Source organism: Naegleria lovaniensis, assembly GCF_003324165.1.
Source record: "Naegleria lovaniensis strain ATCC 30569 chromosome Unknown tig026, whole genome shotgun sequence".
In the NCBI taxonomy this organism is placed as follows: Eukaryota; Heterolobosea; class Eutetramitea; order Acrasida; family Naegleriidae; genus Naegleria; species Naegleria lovaniensis.
The window spans coordinates 262,853-278,404 of NW_025407848.1; the positions used below are offsets into that span (position 1 = coordinate 262,853).

The 15,552-nt window shown below is 37.0% G+C and overlaps 12 protein-coding genes across 12 annotated transcripts; 6 read left to right on the plus strand and 6 right to left on the minus strand.

Annotated features, from left to right (window-relative positions):
• Positions 1 to 109: 109 nt before the first annotated feature.
• Positions 110 to 1,365, plus strand: C9374_006055 (uncharacterized protein; the record flags this gene model as incomplete). The annotated part of the gene is made up of 5 exons (XM_044695874.1): positions 110 to 413; positions 466 to 685; positions 737 to 1,197; positions 1,245 to 1,276; positions 1,327 to 1,365. 5 exons carry the CDS (start codon positions 110 to 112, stop codon positions 1,363 to 1,365), a joined length of 1,056 nt encoding a protein of 351 aa, XP_044547351.1.
• Positions 1,366 to 1,381: 16 nt separating this feature from the next.
• On the minus strand, positions 1,382 to 3,056 carry C9374_006056 (uncharacterized protein; the record flags this gene model as incomplete). Its single annotated transcript, XM_044695875.1, has 6 exons — positions 1,382 to 1,419; positions 1,470 to 1,670; positions 1,717 to 2,412; positions 2,508 to 2,513; positions 2,567 to 2,737; positions 2,879 to 3,056. 6 exons carry the CDS (start codon positions 3,054 to 3,056, stop codon positions 1,382 to 1,384), a joined length of 1,290 nt encoding a protein of 429 aa, XP_044547352.1.
• A 181-nt stretch (positions 3,057 to 3,237) lies between these two features.
• Positions 3,238 to 4,524, plus strand: C9374_006057 (uncharacterized protein; the record flags this gene model as incomplete). Its single annotated transcript, XM_044695876.1, has 2 exons — positions 3,238 to 3,589; positions 3,695 to 4,524. 2 exons carry the CDS (start codon positions 3,238 to 3,240, stop codon positions 4,522 to 4,524), a joined length of 1,182 nt encoding a protein of 393 aa, XP_044547353.1.
• A 118-nt stretch (positions 4,525 to 4,642) lies between these two features.
• Positions 4,643 to 6,334, minus strand: C9374_006058 (uncharacterized protein; the record flags this gene model as incomplete). The annotated part of the gene is made up of 1 exon (XM_044695877.1): positions 4,643 to 6,334. The coding sequence occupies one exon, from the start codon at positions 6,332 to 6,334 to the stop codon at positions 4,643 to 4,645; it is 1,692 nt and encodes a 563-aa protein (XP_044547354.1).
• Positions 6,335 to 6,586: 252 nt separating this feature from the next.
• On the minus strand, positions 6,587 to 7,414 carry C9374_006059 (uncharacterized protein; the record flags this gene model as incomplete). Its single annotated transcript, XM_044695878.1, has 1 exon — positions 6,587 to 7,414. One exon carries the CDS (start codon positions 7,412 to 7,414, stop codon positions 6,587 to 6,589), a length of 828 nt encoding a protein of 275 aa, XP_044547355.1.
• Positions 7,415 to 7,587: 173 nt separating this feature from the next.
• Positions 7,588 to 8,389, plus strand: C9374_006060 (uncharacterized protein; the record flags this gene model as incomplete). The annotated part of the gene is made up of 2 exons (XM_044695880.1): positions 7,588 to 8,289; positions 8,357 to 8,389. 2 exons carry the CDS (start codon positions 7,588 to 7,590, stop codon positions 8,387 to 8,389), a joined length of 735 nt encoding a protein of 244 aa, XP_044547356.1.
• Positions 8,390 to 8,438: 49 nt separating this feature from the next.
• On the minus strand, positions 8,439 to 9,133 carry C9374_006061 (uncharacterized protein; the record flags this gene model as incomplete). The annotated part of the gene is made up of 3 exons (XM_044695881.1): positions 8,439 to 8,664; positions 8,717 to 8,885; positions 9,052 to 9,133. 3 exons carry the CDS (start codon positions 9,131 to 9,133, stop codon positions 8,439 to 8,441), a joined length of 477 nt encoding a protein of 158 aa, XP_044547357.1.
• A 256-nt stretch (positions 9,134 to 9,389) lies between these two features.
• On the minus strand, positions 9,390 to 10,005 carry C9374_006062 (uncharacterized protein; the record flags this gene model as incomplete). The annotated part of the gene is made up of 2 exons (XM_044695882.1): positions 9,390 to 9,784; positions 9,843 to 10,005. The coding sequence occupies 2 exons, from the start codon at positions 10,003 to 10,005 to the stop codon at positions 9,390 to 9,392; spliced, it is 558 nt and encodes a 185-aa protein (XP_044547358.1).
• Positions 10,006 to 10,129: 124 nt separating this feature from the next.
• C9374_006063 (uncharacterized protein) lies at positions 10,130 to 11,633 on the plus strand (the record flags this gene model as incomplete). Its single annotated transcript, XM_044695883.1, has 3 exons — positions 10,130 to 10,206; positions 10,312 to 10,483; positions 10,554 to 11,633. The coding sequence occupies 3 exons, from the start codon at positions 10,130 to 10,132 to the stop codon at positions 11,631 to 11,633; spliced, it is 1,329 nt and encodes a 442-aa protein (XP_044547359.1).
• Positions 11,634 to 12,151: 518 nt separating this feature from the next.
• Positions 12,152 to 12,760, plus strand: C9374_006064 (uncharacterized protein; the record flags this gene model as incomplete). Its single annotated transcript, XM_044695884.1, has 1 exon — positions 12,152 to 12,760. One exon carries the CDS (start codon positions 12,152 to 12,154, stop codon positions 12,758 to 12,760), a length of 609 nt encoding a protein of 202 aa, XP_044547360.1.
• A 23-nt stretch (positions 12,761 to 12,783) lies between these two features.
• C9374_006065 (uncharacterized protein) lies at positions 12,784 to 13,695 on the plus strand (the record flags this gene model as incomplete). Its single annotated transcript, XM_044695885.1, has 1 exon — positions 12,784 to 13,695. The coding sequence occupies one exon, from the start codon at positions 12,784 to 12,786 to the stop codon at positions 13,693 to 13,695; it is 912 nt and encodes a 303-aa protein (XP_044547361.1).
• A 263-nt stretch (positions 13,696 to 13,958) lies between these two features.
• C9374_006066 (uncharacterized protein) lies at positions 13,959 to 15,247 on the minus strand (the record flags this gene model as incomplete). Its single annotated transcript, XM_044695886.1, has 2 exons — positions 13,959 to 14,378; positions 14,516 to 15,247. 2 exons carry the CDS (start codon positions 15,245 to 15,247, stop codon positions 13,959 to 13,961), a joined length of 1,152 nt encoding a protein of 383 aa, XP_044547362.1.
• Positions 15,248 to 15,552: the final 305 nt, after the last annotated feature.

The following is a 15,552-nucleotide window of genomic DNA, read 5'->3' on the forward strand; positions in this document are numbered from 1 at the left end:
TGAGGAAACCGTAGAAGCCGTTGCTCCTTAATATAATTTGGTTCAACACAGATCAAGGAGGCGAGAAAGACTAGCAAATATTTTTTTTAAAAGCGATGAAAAAATATTGATGAATTTTGCCAGCGTTTCCTTTTCTCATTCCATTCATTCGTTGGCTTATAGCACTCACTATAGAAATGTGTGTTGCGTCGGAACATTTGATTTGAACCATTGGTATCATCGAGGAGAGATTCATGTATGCCATGTATCATCTTTTAACAAGATTAGTGAAGACGATGAAACGAGTTTTCATGATTTAAATGAAAAACCTTTGATTAAACAAATTGCAGTGCTGGACAATAAAGTGGGAGTGAACAAATTAGTGTGGTCCGAGATTTTTAAAGAATTGATAGCATCAGCCAATCATGATGGAAGTAGGTTTCGGAAATTGTGAATTTGCTATTTTTTGATTGGATTTTTTTTCAGCTGTGACATTGTGGAATGTCAACCAAAGCCAAAAAGTAATTTCAATTCTGGCAGATAAGGGGTATTCAATTTCATGTGTGGATTGGAATCAATTTGGCGATTCTGCCACTCTGCTTCTTGTAGGATCTACATCCTCAAGGATTAAATTATTTGATTCGAGAAATTTTGAATATGTGGTGGAACAGTTTGCAGAACACACAAAAGTTATTAATGATGTAAAGTAAGTGTAGATGTCAAACTGGAACAAAATGGTCATTAATTGAAATTATAGATGGAATACTAACAATAAGGATGAATTCGCAAGTGTCAGTGACGATGGACTTGTTAAAATTTGGGATAAGAGAGTTAAGAATAGCATAAACACATTATTGGACAGAGAACAAGGAGGATCTCCACTCAAATGCTGTGACTGGCATAAGCAAAACGATTGGATTTTAGCAGTTGGTAATGATAAAGGCCAGCTTATAATTTGGGATACCAGAAATGATTTACAACCTATTCAAAGACGACAAGCTCACTCAGCATCTGTACAGTGTCTTTCATTCGACAGCTCAGACGTTTCTAGAGTAATGACAGGATCAAAGGATCAAACGTTGAGGGTTTGGAGCTCCATCACAAATTCAAAGCAGCAACAAGAAGGTATTTATTTAACACAAGAACACAAAATTCACAGAGAATACGTGCGAACTGTCGACTGGAATATTCACAATCCAAATATTATCACCTCTGGAAGTATGGATCAGAGCATGGTCGCCGTTCCTCTTGCATACATGACCAAGTGAGAGAATATGAAGTGGAAGGCTCTCTAGTGGTAAGTAGGACAATGATTTAAACACTGTTTCAAATTCACACAAATGAAAGACTGAAAAAACGAGACCTCAAACGTTGTCCAAGCTTTGAAAGATTCTGAATGGTGCTAATTTTTTCTCCTAAAACAAACTACGAAAAACCCATCTATTGAAAGTTTGGATGATCTTACCGACACTGTTCAGACAAAAACTTACTTGTTCGATCTCTTTGCGGATCAACACGAACACAATGCTCTCCAATTGGTGATGACTCCAAACCTCTATGAGGCCATTCAGGAAAAGTGTGAGCAACCTCAAATGCTCCATTTGATGCCTCCAGGCCCATCTCTGTAACTTTTTCATTCTCCTCTTCACACACAGAACAAGTGGAATATGAAATGAATTGAACGTTTGGGACTGCAAATTTGTTAGCAATACCAAGAACACTTGTCCAACAACTTACATTTAAAGCAGTGAGTCAACAATTTGAGCTGAACTTGCTGTAGCCTTAAGAGGCGATCCTTTTGGATTGAGCTACCATGACCGATGCCACTTCCAGAGCACGAGGGATCTAGCATGATGGCTTTAACATTCTTAAATTTTGGATCGCTAGGATCAGTTTTCAGAAAATCATCCAATTTACATTCAACATTTTTAGCTCCTGAAAGCATCATTCTATTACTGAGAGTTTCAAATCTTGATGTGTCTCTTTCGAAAGCATAAATTTTGTTTTTAGAAAAAAGAGCTGCCAAATAGCTAGTCTTATTACCTGGTGCAGAGCAGGCATCAATAAGACAATCAGATTTTCCAAGCTTTCCTGCAAGTTCTCTGTGAATAAGAAAAGGTGGAAAACAAGATGACTTGTCATGGGCAATAATTTCATAAGATTTGATCATGTCCATGTCATGCAAATGAGAGCTTGATGGATATAGAGCCAATAAATCAGGCAAATGATTGTCTTCAACTATGAACTTGTTCTGAGGAGTAAATGTTTCACTTTCTAAAGCGTCAGCAAAGCTCATATAGGAATACCCCAATTCTTGAAACTTTCTTATCACATTTTGTTTTGTTGTTTTCAATGTATTAATTCTGATATATCTGATAAGATCAATTTCTGGATTATCATGTTGATGGGTCTTGGATTTCGAATATTTGGGATCTACAAAACTTTCATTGTCAGAAAAACCAAGGCGAGTTTTTTCGTTTTGTAAAATTTTTTTCCAATTGTTATATTCTACCTTCCCTAGCTTGAACAATTCACTGTGAAACCCAACATCGTTGTTCAAAATCCAATAATAAAAACAACTACATACTAATTGATTTTTTCATATCTTGTCCACAACTCTTGAATCGTGTCATCTCCGCTCTTTTCTCCAATAATGCTTCATAAACAATAATTCGGAGCATCCCATGATCCTTCTTCAAGCTTGGTTTCGTTTTAAATAAGCCACTGCTATTAATTATTTTGTCAATGATATTATGATCTAAATGGCAATCAATTTAATAATCGATCCAAACAAATATTATTTAAATAAATTTGAAAATAATGCCATTAAATTCCATGTAGAAAATGATGAACCAATTTGAAATATTATTTAACTCATTAAAACATTGTTCGGACCTACATTTTAGTACTTCAATTCCTAAAGCAAATGTCATTCCTTTCTGGATAATAGAAGAATTATTAAATGTTAATGTCTGAATATTCCCTTTCCCAGATAAACATTGCTGAGTAATTCGTTCTACTTGTCGGTACACCTTGAACAATTGTCCAGGTGACATTCGGTTCCTCTCTTTTGGCATTTTTTTGAGATCATCAAAAACCTCTTCAAACAATTCTTTGACACAACAGTATGAGGTATCTTGAAGCAATGTGGTTGCTCTTGTGATTACCAATTATAAACACAACAATTCATAATACAGAATGCATTCCAATCAACTCTTTCGTTTGAAAGTGAAAGTCAAAGCCCAACTAAAAAATTAAATGAGTTCCTCTTCCTCTTCTCATAGCCCTTCCAATTTCATCAACCACCCATCATCTTCGGATATTCCGTCAATAACGACCTCGTCATCCGCAACGCTACTCAGCGAACTGACACAAAGTTTAAAATCAACAACACTCTCCTCAGGCACACCACCAATGAAAAACACTGGCAGCAACGGATTGATTGAAAGTAGAGAAGATCATAAATTTCAGAGGATAATACTGATTCATTTGAAAACAGGTGTAACGATATTTGATTATTGCTTTCCGAATGCTTGGAACGCAAAGAAGACTGATATTGGAGGTTTTTTAGCCTCTTGTTATCAGTTTGATGCTACTGTCAAAGGAGGAGGTATGTTCAACGAACGTTTGATTTGAACATAATCATTATTTAATTATCCAATAATAATACTAATTGTCATCATGAAATTATTCTTGCCGATCTCATCACAACCAGGAATTAGAAAAATTGTTTTTCAACCTCCAAGCGACAATCAAACATCTCATTCCTCAGGAAGAATTATTCGCCAAGCATCTGGTACATCTGCAACAACACCTGGACTCAATATGATTGGCTCCTCTTCAGCAACTGTGGGTGGAAAATTGAGAACTATCACTCCGACATCAACCGTTAGAATCAATGACAATCAAAGCATCACAACCACACCTACATCAACAACATCAAGTACTCCAGGAGGAGGTAACACAAGTGGTGGTCCACCTCATCATCATCATGCCAAAACAAACAGTACAAGTAGCATGAATATTCTTTCGGGATTTAATACAATCCGAAGGAGAAGTGTGCATCATAGATCAAAGAGGAATAGAAGAACTTGTTTGAATTTTGGAGATCCGATGGGCTTGAATTCATCAAATCTCATGTATATTGTATTTGGGTTGCCCAATGACCCAATTTCACCCGTTCTTGTCTCACATAGTCCCTCGTATTATGTAAATATTTCGACACAATTAGACCCAACATGCTTATGTGCAGTTTGTTTCGAGGGATGCAACGATTTATGGACCGAAATTGCAAAAACATTTGCCTCCGAGGCTGTTCGAGAATTTTGTACAGCACATAGAGATCTCTTAGAAAAGCACAAAAAGAATTTTGAAAAATTGAAAATTGAAGCCAACAGAGACGAGGAGTTGGAACGACAAATTGTCGAAGAATTTCAAATATTTGAGGAGTTAATGAATAAGACTAAACAACGGGTACTGGACGCGTTTGCTTCAAGGATTACTATGGAGTCCAACAGATCGAAAAATGGGGAAACCTCAATGTAGATTAACTACTTTACCAATTCAATAACAAGCTTAAATTTATTTGCCAACAAAAAGATGTGTATTTCGTTCAATAGCTCAATAGTAGGCCTTTTTCAAAATTTGGAGCAGCATTACACGTTTATTCATGATTGTTCATATTGCTTATGAGGGCAGTATATTGAGACAAGCGAGCTCTATTTTCTAGCTTAGTTTTGTATGCATGCAGTAAATCTAGCAAATCCTCTACGTCTGTGTCGGGCTTTTCAGGAAGTAATTTCCGTTTTTCCTTTTCATAGAATTGGATTTCGCGTTGTGAAGAGGATTTTGTAAGCATGGCACTGAAATTAGAATAGAGCTGATCCATACTGTTGGTGTCATTCATTACAGATATTCCACGAATGCGATTCATAATGTCATTGTCATACCCACACGATTGATACATGTGCAGGTGGCTTTGAACAATGTTGTAGAGTAAAGAACGTGGAACGAATGACAATGCTGAGTGCTCGTGCTGAATTCTGGCATTAAATAAAATCCAAGGAAATATCAAATTGCGAGTGTCAATTCGTGATGTGTAAGGAGTTTGAGTATTTTCATAATCCAGCCATGGGATGAAATAAAACTTTGCTAAATGGCCCACACATTCCCAAGAAATGGAATTTTCCAGAACGTGAGTCGATGTTGTGAGGAGTGAAGTCATTCTGGTGGGATACTTGGTTTGTCTCACTCTTGTTGGAATTTCATTAGGTTCAATCGGTTCATAGTTAGCACTTCTAGCAGAAGACACAATTTCATAATCCAACATTTTTAGAAACATTAAATATGCTTGTTTGAATTCAAAAGTGAAGGGAATGTTGATCACCAGAGAAGAGGTAAGCTTTTTAGGTTTTTTAGCTTTCATTGCAAGAACTCGTTTCAACTCATAAATTGCCATATCCATCGTCACTGTTAACTGTTCATCTTCTCCACATAATTGTCGATAGAAATCCATAGCCTCTTCCTCAGTTTGAATGTGTCCAAAAGTTGCTTCATACACACTCGTGCGAAACGATTTCTCATTCAAAAACTTTTGGAGAGGTCCACTGGTGAGTAAGGACTGAATGAATGGTTTGACATCTTCCTGAATACGTAAATGAAAAGAAGAGATCATGGCCTTACTTCTCGCAATGTTTCTTTCGGCAATCAGTTGTTGCTGCTGTTGCTGGTCTAAGCGATCTCCCTCTACTGCACCATGAACTCTAAAGTATAAATCTTGATCTTGACTCGAAAAGCATTCAAATCCTTCATCCCCTTTTTCAATATGCAAATTTTCATTCTTGTGTTTAAAAAATGTGTTGAATTTGGGCATATAAAGAGGATAATATTCATCCGTATTGAAAATTGAGTCATTAGAAGTTTGAGTACTGTGTTGAGTGGCCTGGATCGTTGGTTGCTTTTTCTTTTGTTTTCCTTTAAACTTTTCAACAAATTCGTGAGCACAAACAAATCTCTCCAATTCATCGGAAAGAGGTAATAACGTAAAAGTATTTTCATCGGAAGAAGTATCAAGCTGATGGGATGATGGATGCCACAGTGTGTCTTTATCACTAATTTTATAATATTCTGAAAGGTTTCTGATTTGATATTTAGCAATTCTTTCGTCATGTAAAAACGAAACAAAAGAATTTAACTTCTCCAAAATGAGAGCCTGTTCGGATTCATTCCAATTTCCACTACTCAAGTAATTCTCAAGTCCATTAATAAAACAATCAACGACAAATTTTGGAAGCAACTGTTCGAGTCTCAACCTTTGAGACGTAAAATCTTGGAGAATTCTTGCAGCATGGTCCATCTCAACGCAAATTAATGCATTTTTTTAATAATGTTTAAAAGTAAATAATTTAAATAATCTTTCTTTCACAAGCAGACACGTCTGAGGTATCAAGAACAAGAATTGCCATATCCTTACTCTTTGGATAGTTCCCGCTCGTGTAGCAGAAAGAATCTTCAATTTTTGAGCAGAATTGGCCTTTAGAAGAGTCAACAGAGCAGTGAATGTGTCCATGCATGGTCGCTAGTGGTTGGTAGTACTCAATTGATCTTCTCAACGCTCTAGATCCACAGTGACAACCACTAACATTATCTCCACATGTGTCATACGGAGGCATGTGACAAACCCACAGTTGCTTTCTACATTTTTCCTTAGAGAATTTAAATTTCTCAGCAATTCTTTCCAATTCTCTTTCAATAGAAAAAGCTTTAACAAGCTTTGGATCGTTTGAATCAAAATTAAATGATGAAATCCAGGAACTCCTTTGAAATGTGAATCTTCAGGGGGATTTTTTTCGACACAGGAACATTCAGGATACTCGCCATTGAGAATGATTTCAAGAAATTCGGTCTCGTTGAACGTTGTGTATCCTTTCATTCGAATGTGATAAGACTCAGTATTTTGTGCCAAAGTATCATTAATATTACTAGTATCAAATCTCTCAAAATCTTTCTTGTGACCCTTCATGAAAACAATGGATGAATACGCGAATAATTCCAACTCTGTTCCCATTATTGGGATTACCTCATTGTACAATACTTCAATATTTGGAATGTTTTTGGTCTTTTCTTTCATGAAGGCGACATCTGTGTACAAATCTGCATTTCCAAAACAAAGGTAAATTTTTCCTTTTTTAAATTGTTGCAAGATCGGAAGTAAATGATTCACAAAATAATCTTGATGTTTTTGAATTCCCTTATTGCTTTCAAGGTGAGAATACTCATCCAGATTCGAATGCTTTTTGTTTTTCAAATATAAATCTCCTCCAATAATGATACAATTAATACGGTGCTCCTCTTGATTGGCATAATCAACAAGCTTTTGGTATTGAAATAAATTACCGTGCAGATCGGAAGAAAAAACTGCTCTTACAAAAGTCATGGTATTTTTTTGTTGGACTCACTCAGTTTTTGGAGGTTCATTGTTCCCTGAATAGTGAACTCTTCAAATTAGAGTCATTTTCAATATTCAAGACAAAACATATTCAACAGGACCAACTGATTAAATTTGAAATTATCAATTTAAATAATTTGATTCAAAATTAACTATAAAAAATGTGTGCATCTTATCAAGTCCTATCGGAGAAGGATTTCAAAGTCATGCCTTGGAAGAACGGCATGGGAACGACTACGCAATTTTGTATTCATCCACGACATTGTGAATCTGTATCTGATGATTTTACGTGGAGACTGTCGAGTGCTGTGATGAATGGTGGAGGTCCATTTTCAATTTTTGATGGATATTCCAGAGTTTTAATATTATTGGATTGTCAAGAGATGAAAGAAGTTGATCATCACAGTGATGCATCAGAAAAGTATGCAAGCATGTCAGCTAACAATTATCAATATTTTCTTCAACACCATGAGAAGGATACAACCACCAAAGCAGAATTAAAATTAATGGAGCCTTATGTTTTTTCTGGAAGTTTAAAAACGGATTTTGAGATTGTTCGAAACACAGATTCTAATGTCGCGTTACAGATTACAGATTTTAACATCATGACAAAAAATGGTAGAGCTCAGTGTGACTTGGTGAAATGTGTCAACACCCACTGTGACAACGACAGCTTGATGAAAATTATGGAACTCGACCAAAATTCAGATATTTCAATTTTGGCTGAAGAGCGACAATGGAATCTTTTCATCTATAACGTTTCCAGATCATCCATACAGGTGAATGGTCTCAAAAAACCATCCAAAGACGAGTGGAATGGTGGTGTAGAAGAAATCTGTCCATCATGTTTGTTGTGGATTAATGTAAGCCCTTGCTCATTCCAACAACTAACCCACAATCTCGAATTATTGAGGTTATGTCAAAAACAAGATTCATCTCAATTCATCATTGCATGGTGTCTGAACATTCAACTAACACTCCATAAGACCTCTTTCATCAGACATCTGATAATTTATTCAAGCAAAACACCAACAATCTTACCAACTTGAACACCACACAATTCATACTTCTTGTCCTTCCAATATTGAATGGCCTTCTTGAATTCATTGGTGATATCTTTTTCATTGTGGAAAATGTTGATCAATTCATGAACAATGACCTTGACAATACCCAAAGGACCGCTTTGCAATTGAGCTGCAAGAGATTCAATCTTTTCGACAATACCATTTACATTACATCTAAATGAATTTAAATATTAATATTGAATGATCATGAACACAAATAACTCACCCCTTCAATGCAACTGCCAATTCCTTAACTCCTGCACCGAATTCTCTCAATCCAGTTTCGATCAACTTGACATTAATTCTTTTGAATCCATATTCAAGAGAGTAGAAGGCATCATCGAAATCGTTCAAAGTGATATAAACATCCTTAGTACACTCGGTGACATTACCAACTAATTTGAAAATATATCATGATTTGAGTGGTGTGATTTCACAAAAAAGAAAATATTCAATAGATCGCATGGTATGTGTTTTGAAATTTAAATAAAAATTCATGATTGCAGGAGGTTTCGTTTTGTTGAATCGCACAATGATCAGTGTCAACACAAAAAAACTTACCATCGGCTTCAATACCGAGAGCAAAGCCTTCAACGAAAGCAAGGACATTGAGTGGCAAAGATTTGACTGGTGACGTTGGCATGAATTTTCTCTGGGCGCTAACGACGACCATCATCATTAATACAGCAGCCAAGGCCACAAGAACGCATGAAACAATTTTCATTTTCCGTTTGGTGGTTTGTATTTTTTGTTTGATGAGAAGAAGGAGTTTTGTGGTGGGTGAAGGACCTTTGTGGTCTCCAAAGGAACTCCTGTGAGAGGAGAACGTATCGACTCAAAACGATTATCTTTCGGGAAAATATTTAATTGAAGTTTCACTTCATGAATTATGGTCAAGGTTATTCCAACAAGACACCAACAATCATGCCCACCTGTACACCACACAATTCATACTTTTTGTCTTTCCAGTATTGAATTGCGTTTTTAAATTCTGTGGTAATGTTTTGACCATTATGGAAAATATTAATCGCTTCATGGACGAGAACTTTCACAACACCAAGGGTTCCGGATTTGAGTTGAGCAATCAACGACTCAATTTGCTTAATAATGCCTTTAATATTGCAATCTTCGATACCTTGCTTGATTTCCTCAATACCAGCAGCAAGCTCTTGCAAACCAGTTTCAATGAGTTGAGGACTCATCTTTTTGAATCCGTACTCCAAAGAGTAAAACGCATTGTCGAAATCGTTGAGGGTGATGGTTGCGTCCCTCGTACAAGCTGTTACATTTCCCACTGTAGTATTAATCATGATGTGAGAATTGGATCCATGAAAACCGTGTCAGAAACGTACCATCAGCCTCAATACCCAGCAAAAAACCTTCCACAAACGCAAGCACATTCGATGGCAGTTCCTTTGGGATTGAAAGAGCCTTGACCTTACTTGCGGAGCTTGTAATCATCAGGACTGCCGTCAAGGCGACCATGATGAAAATTGCAAAAACTGAACTTTTCATTTTTTTTAAGGGGCCGTCCCTTAACAACCAACAACACAATCTAAGAAGACCACTTGATGAAATTATGAAGTTTCTTGTATTCATTTGTTGAAAATTGAGTTAAACATTTTCTGTACAGAAAAAAATGTCTTGCATCTTTGTATTTTTAGGGCAAGCAGGAAATCAAATCGGACATGAATATATGAAATTGCTGAATGGAGAGTGAGTATTGATGATGATGGAATGAAATAATGATGAAATTAAATGTTATGCTGGCAATTCCGATAATTACTTTTGATTTTATGAATTTTAATGAATTTTAAACAGAAAAACAGCAAGAAAATCTAAGGGATTTTTTGATACGTTTTTCAATACAGCTACCAACAAGGCTCGTGTAGTGATGGTTGATGCTGAGCCTAAAGTCATCAAAGCAGCATTGAGCGATGAACGACAATCCAAATTATCATTGTATGACACTAGGAATGTTGTATACTCGGAGGTAAGCTCATTATCATGATTCATACAAAACATATGATCTTCAATCCATCCGCATTGCTCTTCTCTAACAGAGTGGATGTGGAAATAATTGGGCTCTTGGATACAATTTTACAGGCAAAGTTAAAAATTTAACGAGCAACATTTCTCTCACAGAAACCAACACGCTCGTTGATGAAACAATGGAACGAATCAGAAGAGAAGTTGAAAGTTGTGACACTGTTCAGGCGATCTTTGTATTTCATTCAATGGGTGGAGGAACAGGAAGTGGGCTAGGTAGTCGTGTGATTGAAGAAATTAGAATCAAATACCCCTCTTACTACATCTTTACCATTTCCATAGCACCGTTCCAACATGGAGAAACTCCTCTACAACACTATAACTGTCTCCTTACCCTTAATCACATCCAACAGTATGCTGACGGTGTGTTCTTGTTTGTGAACGACGATTTACTTCGTTCCATTACCAAAAACGTGAAACGACAAAATGCTGGCCATTCTACGCTCATGGATGTGTCTTACTCTGTCTCGGATATCAACAAGTACATTTCGTCGAGTTTATGTGGACTATTGCTTCCTTTGTACTCGAAGGAAACCAAAACATATACCCCTTTCGACACATTCTCTCTTGTGAATCAAGTAATTCCAATGAAGGATGTCAATTTCGTTGAATTGCATACTAGTGCTTTATTAACACATAACGCAACACAATTCACTTCATGGCAATACATTGCTGAGGATTTAACCAGACATGTACCAATCTATGACCTCGAAAATAGCAATATCAAAACTATTTATGCTAAAGCTATGGTAAGAGGTGGTTTGCAAACTTCGCACGATGTAGATATTATCAAAACTGTTTTACAAAAACAGGCCTTTTCCCCAGTCGAATGGATGAAAGGTCGTAAAGAAGAATTTCAGGTACAGGTTTCAAGTGATGAAGCATTGAAAAGTTACAAACTTCCCTATTCTTTAACTGTTTGTGCCAATAGAACAAGCTTTATGCAACTCTTTAATCGAGTGCTCACCAAATCCTACACCATGTTGCAGTCGGGTGCATACATCAACTGGTATCAAAGACATGGACTTGAAAGACAGATTTCGAAGAAGCAATCTGCAACTTGCAAAGTGTCGTTGACAATTATGTCGAATTAATTTAAATGGTGGTGTTAGCACTTGGGTTATTGTCCAACAGTCGTATACCTTAACTTTATGGGTTTCAAACTCTTTTAGTACACAATGCACGACCCATGTCTCGACTCTCTGAATCACAAACCATCTGATGATAATGAGACGGCACTTCTTGCATTTCCAAGTTTATATTTTTTACAACCCTATCAAATGACCTTCCAAATTTGTCGCAAAATCAAAAAGGGTTTTCTAACTATCTAGATCTCATACTCGTACATGGTATGTGTCGAAAATGAAAGCATGTAAATCTTTTTTGCTTCATTAGTTGAAATATCAATCGGCGCTCTCCTACAATGGCTTTAAACCACACAAAGGCGACAACATGATTGGTCAGTTCACAACAGAAACATACCATTAATAAGTAATGACAGGAAGACGAATCTCGTATTGTGAAAAAAACAAAATTCATTGCAGCTCTCGTGGTAGAAGCAGTGATTGTTTTAAAGAACCTCCAAATATTCAACCGGAAATTGCAGAAGAAAATGAGTGAAGACACTATACGTTTTGTCGATGAGACCAAGCAAACACAAGACACTTATTCCTACCTGAAACCTATTGGCATTCGTAAACTTCGAAAACAAATCAATACGAAAGAGTTCAAAAAGAATTACTTTGTCATTGATACTAGGAAAGATGAACCCATGGTGGTCCATTACGATTCCGGGACTCAAGGAATTGCTCCAAACATGCAGTTGACCTCTGCCAATGCTAGTTCAGGTACCCCAAGCAGTGGCATGATTACTTCACCTCTCAAAACTCCAACCAGAACACCGACTTTTGAATTTCAAAACATGTGTTTGAATCAACCCACCAATCATGGTAACACTCCTCAACAATTGTCACAACACGCATTCTTCAATCCTTCTTCGTCTTCAGTGTCGAATCCTCTCATAATGAACCATCCTCATTCCTCACCTCCCACTCATGAGTTGTCCATGAATTATTTTGGTATGGATCCCATGTGCATGAATGTCAGCACGCACACACCTGCCTCTACACCCACCTCTGCGAATGGTCACCATGTTCAATTCTTGCAAGCACCATTTCTTCCTCAACAAACTCAATCCACATTGACTAGTAGCAATGCATGACCAATACTCTGTCTTCATCGTCCATGAAGAGAAAACACACCTCCTCAAGTAGTAGTAATAGTTCAACATCAAACATGAACTCGAGAAGAACACTCTCCATGCCAGACTGTTTGGTCAATTTCTCTCCCAATGATACGGCTATGAATTTTGTTGATTATGAATTGCAATCTTCATTGTATCAACAACAATTACAAGCCAATAAGAAATGTAAACTAGGTAATGAAGGAATCAGCCCTACACATCACCATATACTGAATGGAGAACAACAAATCATGTTCTCGAATCAAGCTTGGATGGACGGAACTGCAAATTTGAATCAACAACAAGCAATGATTCCTTCTTCACAAACATTTTTCGACTTTAATGCTCAACAAGATGGTTTATTTGGATTTGGTGACAATGGTCATAACGAAACGAGTTATCAACAAACTAATTCCATGACAAAACACATATCCCTTAATCACTACCCTCAATTACATCACACCCAAATACAGCTGCTTGAAACTCTTCAAATGATTCTCAATCAAAATCATCCTCAGCAACTTGAAGAGGATGGAAATGATGGAATGGTTGTTACGGCTCCACAAATTCAATCCAATTCTTCTCCTAATGAGCAAGGCCTTGAAAATTCTCCCCAATTCCATCAAAATATGATGATGGATCAACAGCAAGAAGTTGCACCATCACAACATTCAACATCGTTTGGTGTTGCTTCTTCTGAACAGCAACAACCATCAACTGAATATCAAGATCATCAACAATTGTGGAATGACATTGATGAGAATGGAATTTTCAGCCCAGTCGATCACTCGGAATTTTTGCTTCAAGATCTCTCCGGTGACAACACTACCACTACCCTCAATAACCTCAATACCTCCTCCTCTAGCGATAACAACATTATCGAAAACTCTTCACCCCAACCCTCAAACGAATAAGAACCTTCTCAATTTTGCTCTCTAAAGTTTTGTAATACTAACACCTCACTGCATATTGTAAATAATATGAAATAAATAATTTAGTCCTATTTAAATGATATATGATATATACAAAACATGTATGTGTCAGTAAATGGAAAAAGCTGTTAGAGATCTCTCCAATGAAAGGGGTTGTGAAGCAATTAATCTAGCATGGTTAGCATGAAAGATGTCGTCACCCAATGTTATCTCAATGAATGGATATACTTTCCCATCAAAATTGTTTAATGGTGCTCTCTTAAGGAACCAAACAGTATGTCCACAATACGATTTGAAATTCCATAATTTTTCTCGTCACCTCCTGGAGCAAAGTGATGAATAAAGTGATGAGTCTTCAAAGTTTGCCATCTTTGACTAGTAAAGAAAGTTCTAAATGGTTCAGGAGCTCTTGCTGCATTAGCAGCATGATGCAACCAATAATGATGCATGTCATAAAACACATAACCCATAAAAGCGCCTGCAATGACTGCATGAGCTGCATAACTTGGTAACACTGAATGAGCAGCAAACACAAATGGTGATGATAAAATCGTAAATAAGGCCACAGGAACTACCAAACGATCCTTATCCATTGGTAGCTTGTGATGGAATCCATGCAATAAAAAGTGAATTATATTGGTCACATAGAAACCATCTTTCCCAACCTATCGAAATGGAACAAGTACTTGTGTAACACATATTCCAAGACAAACCATATGAAAAATCCAATCATGAAACAACATGCCATTCCGAGCCATGAAAAACCCTGTAAATAACTCTGAGAGAGCATAAAGACAATTACAGGTAACCAAACCACCAACACCACATACCACTGAGTATGTGAGGTCATCTCCAAATACTTGTTGCTGAAGAGCGGAACGGATTCCTTAAAGTAAACAGGTCCCGAGTACGAGACCCAGTCAAAGTACTCTTTTCCGAGCTTACCAATTTGATCGAGGAGAGGTTTGGAGTAATCGACTGGGTCCTTTCCTTTCAACAACATGGAAATGGTTTCATCATTAGTAGTGGCGCCCAAAGCTGATTCTGCCAATGCTCCGGGTCCTTCAGAAGTTGTGGTGTTAGTGCAACTTTGGGTTTTGTTACCTGATTTGGAAATTTGAGTTTCATCAACTGCTGTTGCTTCATCATTCAATTTTCCAATCCTATATCTCTTCAACATGGAATAGGCTGATGAAGAATGTTTATGGAGTGAAGCATCTTGCAATACTTTTGTAATATCTGAACCTAGATAATCCAACAAAATGTCTGTACCTCCGGGATGAGTCTCGCAAAACTCTGAAATATCATAGACGTGCTCGTGAACAATCACCCAGGCATCGTGTTCCGTATTATGTTGAGCCACTTGTTCTTTGGTGTAGAAGCGTTCTTGAGTTGGTATCAATGAGTGGCTGCTATCGGGAGAGGAAGAAACCGAGGTGTTGGTGGTTTCACCATCGCGGGCTGTTTGAGAAGAGGTGATGCTTGAAGACCATAATGTTTGATGATGATGAGGTGAATATTGAGTGGAAATCATTCTCTCTCACGGTGAGTATGATAATGATGATTATGATGGTTATTAATGGTTCCGAGTGTTAGGTGTTTCAACGAATGAATTTCTTCGAAAACGCTTAGTAATTCAAAATGTTGCTTGGTAGGGTCCTCAATGAGTTACGAAATGGAATTGGTAATTGTTGTTTTCTTGTAATGATGGCAATGACTTTGATAGTAGTGTATCAACAACACATCAAGAAGGAAACTCTTCTGACAAACAGCGAGTACGGAAACAACCTTTAACTAGTCAATGGTTGGATTAAGAAAGTTTTTTTTGATGTCCTAAAC